Consider the following 12704-nt stretch of genomic DNA (forward strand, 5'->3'; position numbering starts at 1 on the left):
GCTGCTGCCATTTGAGAGCCAGTGTGGTGTAGTGGTTAAGAGCGGTAGTCACGTAATCTGGGGAACCGGGTTCGCGTCTCTGCTCCTCCACCTGCAGCTGCTGGGTGACCTTGGGCCAGTCACACTTCTCTGAAGTCTCTCAGCCCCACTCACCTCACAGAGTGTTTGTTGTGGAGGAGGAAGGGAAAAGGAGATTGTTAGCCGCTTTGAGACTCCTGAGGGGGAGTGAAAGATGGGATATCAAATCCAAACTCTTCTTCTTCTTCTTCTTCTTCTTCTTCTTCTTCTTCTTCTTCGTGACTTGTTCGGTGGTCACTGGTATGCTGTGAATTCTGCATTTTGCCAAATTTAAGTGACACAGAAATAGTATGCTGCCTGAGCCACAACGGGCAACTGTTATTAGTAGTAATGGTATTAGTAGTAATAGCAGCAACAGCATTTAGACCAGGCATAGGCAAACTCGGCCCTCCAGATGTTTTGAGACTACAATTCCCATCATCCCTGACCACTGGTCCTGTAGGTAGGAATGATGGGAGTTGTAGTCCTAAAACATCTGGAGGGCCGAGTTTGCCTATGCCTGATTTAAACTTACCAGTTGCTTGTTACCCAAAGGTCTCCAAGCAAACCACAACACATATAAAAACATAAATACATTATACCATTAATAAGTTATGCAAAACATTAGCTAAATAGTAAACAGATTGATAGGGACGCGGGTGGCGCTGTGGGTTAAACCACAGAGCCTAGGGCTTGCCGATCAGAAGGTCGGCGGTTCGAATCCCCGCCACGGGGTGAGCTCCCGTTGCTCGGTCCCTGCTCCTGCCAACCTAGCAGTTCGAAAGCACGTCAAAGTGCAAGTAGATAAATAGGTACCGCTCCTGCGGAAAGGTAAACTGTGTTTCCGTGCGCTGCTCTGGTTTGCCAGAAGCAGCTTAGTCATGCTGGCCACATGACCCGGAAGCCGTACGCCAGCTCCGTCGGCCAATAAAGCGAGATGAGCGCCGCAACCCCAGAGTCGGCCACGACTGGACCTAATGGTCAGGGGTCCCTTTACCTTTAAACAGATGGATACAGAACACCAACAATTCATGGAATACACACACACACACACACATGCAAAAACAACCCCCCCTTAACAACCACAGGAAGTTTTAGGGGCCTGCTAATTGCAGAACTAACTCGGGTCAGTCCATCAGACACCTGGGAAGCAAGGTCAGCCTCTACCTGTTGTTGAAAAGATGCCAACAAAGGTGGCAAGTGGGGAGTCACAATTGGAAATGCCCTTTCCCTTGTCACTGCGCGGAAAAAAGTGTCCAAAGGTCCCCCTTCCTGAGGAAGTAAAAAATGATATTACTGATTCGAGGTATAAAAATGCTTGAGAAGAAAAGTTTCAATTAGCAGTAAAATCTGGCTGCGGCTGGGGAGTACGTACACCATGTACCTTTGCACTATGCCTGTGTCTGGGGAAGAGATGGGTTAGCACTCTGCCTCCATACAAGAATGCCTGGCTTGCACGGGGTGTGAACTGTGGTTATGGCCAATATCTTACTTTATGTCAGCTGGTCTCTTTTCCTCTGAGTTTAGGATGGAGGTTCCCTAGATCAGGTTTTGAAAGAAGCCAAGAGAATTCCTGAGGATATCTTGGGGAAAGTCAGCATAGCGGTGAGTATGCTGTTGCCTTCCTCTTTTTTTTTTAAAAAAAAAAGCTTGTTTAAAGAAAATAGGCTCAGCTTTGCGGCATTCGGGAGCCAAAATGTTTGAGAACTAAGCTGTTCAAAAACCAAAGTACAATTGTATTAGCAGCCCAGTTCTGATGAAGTAGAGAAGGATAACAATTCTTTTCCCCCCTTGCTTACAGGGTGTCTAAAAAATAACCAGTTGCCTTTGTACTTCTTCTCTAAATGAAAGGCGTTGCATGAATTATTTTAACAATAATTAATAACCACTTTCATCGAGTTTCATCGAGTTTGTCGGCTGCTCTTCCTTACCTTAAACTGTTGAAACTGATCAGGCAATAAAAGTGAAACTCTTGTGATGGTTTTGAGGGCTCCCTCCTTTAACGTGGAAGAGAACTTCCCCAAATGGAGGCGGGGAAATTGCCTTTATTTCAGTCCTGCTCAAGGTTAGGCCCCTTTGATGGACATGACTAATTTGGCTCCATTAATTTCAATGCTGAGTGTCAGTCAATCAAGTGGATTAGGTGACCGGATGCAGGTTATAGTCAAAGGAGAACAAAAAATGGGCAGTGATGGATGGAAAAGCAGGGCAACTGTTGAGGTAGCAAGACCCAAGCATAGATCTATAGTGGGGGCCCAGAGAAACGTAAGTTCCCATGAAAGGTTCTGGCACAAACAGAATGAAATGAGAGGGGAGGAAGGGAGAATCATAGAATCCTAGAGTTGGAAGAGACCACAAGGGCCATCGAGTCCAACCCCCTGCCAAGCAGGAAACACCATCAGAGCACTCCTGACATATGGCTGTCAAGCCTCTGCTTAAAGACCTCCAAAGCAGGAGACTCCACCACACTCCTTGGCAGCAAATTCCACTGTCAAACAGCTCTTACTGTCAGGAAGTTCTTCCTAATGTTTAGGTGGAATCTTCTTTCTTGTAGTTTGGATCCATTGCTCCGTGTCCGCTTCTCTGGAGCAGCAGAAAACAACCTTTCTCCCTCCTCTATGTGACATCCTTTTATATATTTGAACATGGCCATCATATCACCCCTTAACCTCCTCTTCTCCAGGCTAAACATGCCCAGCTCCCTTAGCCGTTCCTCATAAGGCATCGTTTCCAGGCCTTGGACCATTTTGGTTGCCCTCCTCTGGACACGTTCCAGTTTGTCAGTGTCCTTCTTGAACTGTGGTGCCCAGAACTGGACACAGAAGGAGCAGAAACATCAAATACGTCTGCCCCCTCAAGCCCCACTCAAAATTTTGGAGTGGGAACCTGAACATAAATGGATCTGGTTATTTCTGGACCAGCCAATATGGTGAGAGGGAACCAGTCAGGCCATGGAGGAGGAAACAGTGGTACAGCCTCCCTTCGTCTTTTGCAATCTGTTGCATTGGCCAACACTTGGCAGCCTTTGTCTTCCTTGATCCAGAAGAGCCTGATTTCCACCCTGCAAAGCCTTCAGCTTTCCAAATCCTCATGGTGCCCTGACCTTTTCCTTCTCCTCTCTTCTCCTCTTCCCCGCCACATCACCAGGTTCTGCGAGGATTGGCTTACTTACGAGAGAAGCACCAGATCATGCACAGAGGTGAGTGAGCCACTGGAACACAGGGAAAGCTCTGCGAGGGTCTTTTGTGCCGAGGGAATCCAGATTCCACAAGCGCATTGGACATACGTAGACTTGGTTTCAACGTAAAAAATTCCTTCCAGTAGCACCTTAAAGACCAACTAAGTTAGTTCTTGGTATGAGCTTTCGTGTGCATGCACACTTCTTCAGATACACTGAAACAGAAGTTGCCAGATCCTTCTATATAGTGAGAAGGTGGGGAGGGGTATTACTCAGAAGGGTGGTGGGAATGGGAGATTGGCAGATAGCTGAGATGAGCCTGTTGACGACTCTTAACGACTGCAATAGGTCTTACAGGAAAAGGCAAGGGGTGAGAAGGTGAGAAATGGCTTAGTCATGTATAATGAGATAAGAATCCAATGTCTCTGTTCAGACCAGGTCTCTCCATGGTTTTGAGTTTGGTAATGAGTTGCAATTCAGCACTATATAGAAGGATCTGGCAACTTCTGTTTCAGTGTATCTGAAGAAGTGTGCATGCACACGAAAGCTCATACCAAGAACTAACTTAGTTGGTCTTTAAGGTGCTACTGGAAGGATTTTTTTTATTTTGACTATGGCAGACCAACACGGCTACCTATCTGTAATTGGTTTCAATGCTTACTGTGCTTCGAGACGCTGACTTTGCAAACCATTCTCTTTCTGGAGCTCCATTTTGGCGTGAGTCAGGCTTGGAACAACCAAGCAAGCACCGTCGTGCCAGAACATGCCAAGGATTCCTTGGTTACATCCCACTTGCTCTCTACAATTGACAGGAGGGTATCTGAATTCCACATTCATTTGGACATCAGGAATAATGGGGCCTCAACTGAGTCCTGGGAGCGAGTTTGGGAAGGGTGGGTGCTAAGCTGTTTTGCTCCAGCTGTATGTGTGATTCGAACAATGCCAGTACTACCATGAGTGTTGGGTTGAGGTACAGTTGCCAGGAGGCCATACTGATTGGCAGCAGCTCTCAAAGGCCTCTCTCCCCCTCCCCCCCCCGCCACTTTCCATTCTGAGTTGCTGGGTGTTTATCTTTGAAAAGGCCCTGGTTGCTTCGCAGGACTTCAGTGCTTCCAAAATTCAATCAGACGCAGCCTTCCTAGGTGTGCTGCTGCCCTCCAGGTGTTATCAGACTCCAACTTCCATCAACCCCAGCTAACTTTCCCAGTGGACAGAGATGATGGCAGAAGTAGTCTGACAATATACAGAGAATACCAGGTTGAAGAAAATTGTTGAATAGCCGTGATGGCTAGGAAATTGCATTCATTCATTCATTCATTCGTTTTCATTCAAAACAAAAACAGAAAGCTGAATGCTCTGAGGGTGTGTAGAACCTTCACTAAGGGCTGCCCCCCCCCAATTGCTTGAATTGCACACACTCTGACATTTCCCCTCCTTTCAGTCTTTTCTCTCAAAAATCTGTTTTCAGATGTGAAGCCTTCTAACATCTTGGTGAATTCCCGGGGAGAGATTAAGCTCTGTGATTTTGGAGTCAGCGGCCAGCTCATCGACTCCATGGCGAATTCCTTCGTGGGCACTCGCTCCTATATGTCTGTAGGTCCCTTTGCTATGTTTGTTGTGCCACCTTTGGTTGTTACATTGCAATAAGCAGAAACAGCGTGCTGCTGAGGAATACAAATAGTACCTCCAACGTTAGTGATGGACGACGCAAAGTAAGAGATTCTTCGCTGGCCACTTAGGGGGTAGAATTAAACGTGCTGATCCCAAACTGTAGTGCAGTTCCCATTCTTAATATTTGCTTCCGCAAAGGAAAAAGAAGAAAGGAAGTCTTTTCAGCAACTGGATATGATGATGGCTTTCTTCTTTGGGTGGCGAGCTCTTCTGCCTTTTTACAGGCATTGCAATTCTGAAAGCCCGGGGCCGCCTTAATTCCAAAATTCTCTTTATTTCTCAAGGTCGCCCACTCCTTCATCTGGACTAGGCAACAAGCTGCAAAGTACCATTTCAAGTCAGGCTTGAGGTTGGTTGTTGTTCAAGCCCAAACTAACCCACCTCTCTTGTTTTGACCGTTTGCAGCCTGAGCGCTTACAAGGTACTCACTATTCGGTCCAGTCTGATATCTGGAGTATGGGCCTCTCTCTGGTGGAGCTGTCGATTGGAAGGTATCCCATCCCTCCGCCAGATGCCAAGGAACTGGAAGCGATATTCGGCCGCCCCGTGTTCGATGGGGCAGAAGGGGAATCCCACAGCATCTCACCACGGCCCAGGCCCCCAGGACGCCCTGTTAGCGGTAGGCATTGTATGAGGACGGGGGGGGGGGGAGAGGTGTTGTTGATGGTCATGTTTTAGTCACTGGGACTTGTTTCCCAGTGCAGGGTGCAAGAGCGAAACTGGGTCTGCTCGCTCTAGGTTAGCATTGCCAAGTTTGGTGTAGTGTGGTGAGAGCCAGTGTGGTGTAGTGGTTAAGAGTGGTAGACTCGTAATCTGGTGAACCGGGTTCGCTTCCCCGCTCCTCCACCTGCAGCTGCTGGGTGACCTTGGGCTAGTCACACTTTTCTGAAGCCTCTCAGCCCCACTCACCTCACAGAGTGTTTGTTGTGGGGGAGGAAGGGAAAGGAGAATGTGAGCCGCTTTGAGACTCCTTCGGGTAGTGATAAAGCAGGATATCAAATCCAAATCCAAGTTAATTTGGACCAGACGAAGGAGCCCTGACAGCGGCCTCCCGAAAACCTCTGTGAATGCTCGCAAGAGGTCTTGAGGCAGTTCAGTGTATTGGTTAGAGCAGGTGTGGGGAGCATCTGCCCCTCCCCAGTATTGCTATATTATTATTATTATTATTATTATTATTATTATTATTATTATTATTATTATTATTTATTGGATTTATATACAGTGGTACCTCAGGTTACATACGCTTCAGGTTACAGACTGCTAACCCAGAAATAGTGCTTCAGGTTAAGAACTTTTTTCAGGATGAGAACAGAAATCGTGCTCCAGCGGCAGCAGGAGGCCCCATTAGCTAAAGTGGTGCTTCAGGTTAAGAACAGTTTCAGGTTAAGAACGGACCTCCAGAACAAATTAAGTACTTAACCTGAGGTACTACTGTACTGCCATATACCCAGGGGTCTCAGGGTGGTTCGCAGAATAAAATCAAGGTATAAAACCACAATAATAAAAATTAAAACAACAACCCAATAGCACCCCCCTCCCTCAAAAAACACATTTTATAGGGGCATAGGATGTAAATCGGATCAACCAAGGGCCTGGTTAAAAAGGAATGTTTTTGCCTGGCGCCTAAAGGTGTATAGTGAAGGCGCCAGGCGAACTTCCCTGGGGAGAGCATTCCACAGACGGGGAGCCACTGCAGAGAAGGCCCCGTTCTCGTGTTGCTACCCTCTGAACCTCTCGAGGAGGAGGCACCTGAAGGAGAGCATCGGAAGATGACCTGGGTAGGTTCATCTGGAAAGAGGCGGTCTTTGAGGTATTGCGGTCCTGAGCCATTTCAGGCTTTATACGTCAAAACCAGCACTTTGAATTGGACCCGGAAACTAACCGGTAGCCAGTGCAGTCGGACAAGGATTGATGTAATATGCTCAAACTCTCTTGCTCCGGTGAGCAACCTGGCCGCTCAATTCTGCACCAGCTGAAGTTTCTGAACTGTCTTTAGAGGCATTGCAGTAATCTATATTGCTATTCCCACCCTGGTCATGCTTGCTAGGACTGATGGAAGTTGTAGTTCAGCAACATCTGGAGGGCAATAAACCTCCAGTCAGCCATAAAGGTCACTGGGTGACATTTGGCCCATCACTATCTTTTATCCTAACCTACATAAAAGTGGAGGAAGAATGAGATCCTTGAAAGAAAGCCAAAATATAAACGTATTAATGGTAGAGGTAGCTTGCCCCCGTCGCCCCTAATATCTGGTAATAGGAACTCCCTGCCCTCAAGCATAGGGGGTTGTATCCAGCTAACTCCTACACAGAGTCGATCTCTTGAAATTAATGGACCTAAATTAGAATCATAGAGTTGGAATAGACCACAAGGGCCATCGAGTCCAACCCCCTGCCAAGCAGGAAACACCATCAGAGCACTCCTGACATATGGTTGTCAAGCCTCCGCACGGAAATGCCGTTTACATTCCCACCAGAGCGGTACCTATTGATCTACTTGCACTTTGACGTGCTTTCGAACTGCTAGGTTGGCAGGAGCAGGGACCGAGCAACGGGAGCTCACCCCGTCACGGGGATTGGAACCGCCAACCTTCTGATCAGCAAGTCCTAGGCTCTGTGGTTTAACCCACAGCGCCACCCGCGTCCCTTCATGGGTAGGTAGATTAGTCTAAAAAAAGGGTCAGCAATTTTTCCCCGCACGGTGCTGGTCCACTGTTCCTCAGACCTTGTGGAGGGCTGGACTATTTTTTAATGGACAATTAGTCATGTCCATTAAAACTGAGTGAATCTGTTCTGAATAGCCATGAATAGAAGGAACAGGTCTAATTTAAACATGCCTTGAGGGCTTTTTTTAATGGTCTGCTCCGCTTCTCAAACGGACGTTGCACACAAATATTATAGCGACCACAAATCATAAAAAGGTATAATGTGTGCCGCTTGCGTCAGTAAATTCAGATTTAAAAGATCAAGAGTGATTTAATACTCAAAAGCCGACCACAGTTACCTGTGCCGGAGGGAATTTTGCGGGCCTTCATGTACAGATCTTAACCACTGGCTAGAGTCACTTCAAAAATTTCCTTTCCTTAATGGTTGTGCAAACAAAGTTGCCAGTTAGGCAGCTCTTTAAGTGTAAATGTACTTTGCTTGATTAGCCAGGAGAGAGCTTGCTTTGGGTATGTTTCCAATTGAGACAAACCCATGCAATATAATGCATCATCATAATCATGATTAATTGGCTTATTTATATGCCACATTCTTCTACAAACCTCTCTCGTGTTTACTCTTGGCCTTTTCCCTGCCAGCACTGGGGGCATCTTATGTCCCTGTCAAGGTAGTATTTTAAGGCTCCTGAGCAGCGCATCGTTTGTAAGATTTCCTCCCAAAGGGGGTGGGTGTGTGAGAGAGAGAAAGAGAGAGAGAGAGAGAGAGGGGCTAGGGCCACCTCCAATTAGACAAAGAGCAGACGCAATTTGGGTTGCAGCCAAAGCCTTGTACAGTGGTACCTCGGGTTACAGACACTTCAGGTTACAGACTCCGCTAACCCAGATATAGTACCTCGGGTTAAGAACTTTGCTTCAGGATGAGAACAGAAATCGCGCAGCGGCGGCAGCGGGAGGCCCCATTAGCTAAAGTGGTGCTTCAGGTTAAGAACAGTTTCAGGTTAAGAACGGACCTCCGGAACGAATTAAGTTCTTAACCCGAGGAACCACTGTAGTTCTGCTTCTGCAGTGCGACTCCACCTTCTTCTCTTCTTTCCCCTGTGCAGCCCTCCGATCTGATCTGGGGGTTCTCCCCACCCTTCAGAAAAGATATTGAGGGTGCCAGGTGGCACCCCCCCCCCATTCAGGGGAGAGGATGGGGAAGTTCAATTGCAGAAGACCGCTGTTCCAGAACTGCCGTGTTCAATGCAACCCTCTTATTCCACACCGTCATGGAGTAGGAGAGCTTGGGGGGGGGGTTCATATCTGACAACCAATATGCCTCTTTGGTTTCAGATGGCACATGGGTAGGTAAAGGGACCCCTGACCATTAGGTCCGGTTGTGACCGACTCTGGGGTTGCGGTGCTCATCTTGCTTTATTTGCCGTGGGAGCCGACGTACAGCTTCCGGGTCATGTGGCCAGCAGGACTAAGCCGCTTCTGGCGAACCAGAGCAGCGCATGGAAATGCCGTTTACCTTCCCGCCGGAGCGGTACCTATTTATCTACTTGCACTTTGACGTGCTTTTGAACTGCTAGGTTGGCAGGAGAAGGGACTGAGCAACAGGAGCTCACCCCGTCACGGGGATTGGAACCGCCAACCTTCTGATCCTAGGCTCTGTGGTTTAACCCACAGCGCCACCCACGTCCCTTGATGGGTAGGTAGATTAGTCTAAAAAAGGGGTCAGCAAACTTTTTCCGCACGGGGCTGGTCCACTGTCCCTCAGACCTTGTGGAGGGCTGGACTATTTTTTAAAAAACTGAATTCCTATGCACACTGCGAGGGGGGCAAGTAGTCCTCCAACTCACCCACCCCCAGCCGCCACCTCGGTTTGCTGCCTGCCTCATTCACTGAACGGCTGGCGGTGGTGGCGTATCCATTTAGCGTTCTCCCAATTTTCTTACACCACAGCCCCCAGTACACATCATCTCTCTTCCTAAACCCTCATCCAGCCAGGCAGCAAAAGCCTTGTGTGCGTTGTGACAAGTGCTTGGTGACGGGGAGCTGTTAAGTAGCGCAGCTTTCCCAAGTGCGCTGTCCCCAGGAGAAGGCTGTATGGTTTGTGTCCATACGTTGCACATATGCACCACCTTTGGGTGGTGTTTAGCCAAGTTTTACTCCGAGCAAACCTGTTGAAATTAATGGGCGTAAACTCAAGTCATGTTTGTTCTTTTCAGTGGGCCGGCTCTGAATAAAACCTAGCAGCTTGGGTGGGGCCAGTTGGTCACACAGCCAGTGTCCAGTGCTTGCTTTGACTCCACTCTCTTGGTTCCTTTTTGTTCATGCAGGCCACGGGATGGACAGTCGACCTGCGATGGCTATCTTCGAATTGCTGGACTACATAGTTAATGAGGTTGGTGGCTTGAAGAGGCTCTGTTACTTTTTGTGGGTTCTTTGCCGACATAGTTTTAAAAGGGGTGGGGGTGGGGACAGAAACAGTACCCAGACACATAGAGCTTAATATTTCAAAGCTCTCTTAAGCCACGAACAGTCTAAAAGAAGCAATACAGTGGTGCCTCGCAAGACGAAAAGAATCCGTTCTGTGATTCTCTTCGTCTAGCGGTTTTTTCGTCTTGCGAAGCAAGCCCATTGACGGATTAGCGCTTTTAGTGGCTTATCGGCTTATTGGATCAGCTGATAAGCGGCTTAGCGGCTTAGAAAAAGGGGGGGGAGGAAAAAAACCCCGCAGGAACTCGCAATACATTTTCGTCTTGCGAAGCAAGCCCATAGGAGATTCGTTTTGCGAAGCACCTCCAAAACGGAAAACTCTTTCGTCTAGCAAGTTTTCCGTCTTGCGAGGCATTCGTCTTGCGGGGCACCACTGTATATCAATTTTTTAAAAGGTGCAGTGCAAAACCAATGGAACAGCAGTATCAAAACACACAAAAGTAAATAAAGCTGAAGTTCTGAGGACTCAAAAGCAGAGTCCAGCCTTATAGGTTAGGGGAAAGCCTGTGCGAAAAGGTAAGTCTGCCCAATACGCCTGAAGCAGCTGGCAGTTGCCACCTTGATGTGTGGCAAAGGGAAAGCTATTCCATAGAATGGGGCAGCGGCAGAAAATCCCTGTTTTCGGATCTCCGCCCTCACAGAATCCAGGGCCTGGTTTAATACCTGGCTTCTCGAGCAAGTAAACCCACATGCCTGTCTAGGGAGGCTGGCAAAAGTTGAGGTGTTTGGGACGCGGGTGGCGCTGTGGGTTAAACCACAGAGCCTAGGACTTGCCGATCAGAAGGTCGGCGGTTCGAATCCCCACAACGGGGTGAGCTCCCGTTGCTCGGTCCCTGCTCCTGCCAACCTAGCAGTCCGAAAGCACGCGAAAGTGCAAGTAGATCAATAGGTACCGCTCTGGCGGGAAGGTAAACGGTGTTTCCTTGCGCTTCTCCGGTTCGCCAGAGCTTAACTCTCCCTGTGAATTCACCAAGATTGGCCACATGACCCGGAAGCTGTACGCCGGCTCCCTCGGCCAATAAAGCGAGATGAGTGCCGCAACCCCAGAGTCGGCCACGACTGGATCTAATGGTCAGGGGTCCCTTTACCTTTAGCAAGCTGTGTGAACTGCTGCCTAAATAATATTGCTTGCTCCCAGCTGTATGTGCATGGGTAGGAGACCCTGTGGCCCCCACAGGGACATTGGATTCCAGCTTCTATCGGACCCAGCCACCACGGCCAATGCCCCAGGGATCATGGGAGCCGTAAGCATCAACGCCTGAAGAGCCACAGGTTCCCCATGCCTGCTTGTATGCCTTCCTAACCCTCCCCCCTTTCTTTTCCTTTAAAATTTTCGAAGAAGCACCGCAACCAGGGCATGAACGCTGCAGATTACCGTATTTTTCGCCCCATAAGACGCTCCTGACCATAAGACGCACCTAGTTTTTGGAGGAGGAAAACAAGAAGAAAAAATATTCTGAATCCCAGAAGCCAGAACAGCAAAAGGGATTGCTGCGCAGTGAAAGCAGCAATCCCTCTTGCTGTTCTGGCTTCTGGGATAGCCGCGCATCCTGCATTCGCTCCATAAGACGCACATTTCCCCTTACGTTTTAGGAGGGGAAAAGGTGCGTCTTATAGGGCGAAAAATACGGTAAGCCAAACCCGTTTTCAGCCCTGCCTACCTGCCTAGTTTGACCTGAGAAGGCTGGCCCATGGAGCCCGAAAAGTTCCTCATCCCTGCAGCATGGGAACAGAGAGCAGGGTCAGCCTAGGGGACCCAGGTCCACCTTCTGCACCGCAGGGAGAATCCACAATTCACAAGGGCACAAGTTGCTGAAATGCAGGAGTTATTCGGGATCTCGAAGAGACGTGTGGTGTTATGTAAGACTTTGTGGACTGGGGAAAGAGCAGATGGACTTCGGAGACAGTCTGCAGAACAGACAGTCCTGGGCATCAGAGTCCCTGCAGAGCTGTGCTGTGCCTCCTACGTTTTCTGGCTCATCTTTGCAATCTGTGAAGACTAGGCCCTTTTTCCTTTTTGAGGCAGAAGTCAAGATTCTCGGGATGTTCGTGTTCTCCGGTCAGGGATTGCTGCTTTCGCATCAGACCGGGGCCACTCTTGGGTTTAATAATAATAATAATAATAGGTAAAGGTAAAGGACCCCTGACAGTTAAGTCCAGTAGCAGACTCTGGGGTTGCGGCGCTCATCTCGCTTTACAGGCCGAGGGAGCCGGTGTTTGTCTGCAGACAGTTTTTCTAGGTCATGTGGCCAGCATGACTAAGCCGCTTCTGGCAAAACCAAAGCAGCGCACGGAAACACCGTTTACCTTCCCGAGTGGTACCTATTTATCTACTTGAACTTTATGGCGTGCTTTTGAACTGCTAGGTTGACAGGAGCTGGGGCCAAGCAAAGGGAGCTCACCCCATCGCGGGAATTCGAACTGCCAACCTTATGATCGGCAAGCCCAAGACGCTCAGTGGTTTAGACCACAGCACCACCCGCGTCCAATAATAATAATAATAATAATAATTTTATTATTTATAAGCTTTAGCATCCAGCACGCAGCACATTACAGTCGCTAAATGGGCAAAATAAATTAAGTGGTTCTCCAAGACGCTCTGCAATACAGTGGTGCCTCGCAAGACGAAATTAATCCGTTCCGCGAGTCTCT

At 48.5% G+C, this 12704-nt stretch overlaps 1 protein-coding gene across 1 annotated transcript in view; it reads left to right on the forward strand.

Annotated features, from left to right (window-relative positions):
* MAP2K2 (mitogen-activated protein kinase kinase 2) overlaps nt 1-12704 on the forward strand; it is a 36876-nt gene that overhangs the window by 14334 nt on the left and 9838 nt on the right. The window contains exons 4-8 of the mRNA XM_083484040.1: nt 1585-1662; nt 3205-3256; nt 4704-4828; nt 5312-5525; nt 9893-9957. Coding sequence (XP_083340166.1) covers nt 1585-1662; nt 3205-3256; nt 4704-4828; nt 5312-5525; nt 9893-9957 — 534 coding nt within the window. The remainder of the gene's footprint in view (nt 1-1584; nt 1663-3204; nt 3257-4703; nt 4829-5311; nt 5526-9892; nt 9958-12704) is intronic.

The sequence above is a fragment of the Podarcis liolepis genome, assembly GCF_965112155.1.
Source record: "Podarcis liolepis genome assembly, chromosome: 18".
NCBI lineage: Eukaryota > Metazoa > Chordata > Lepidosauria > Squamata > Lacertidae > Podarcis > Podarcis liolepis.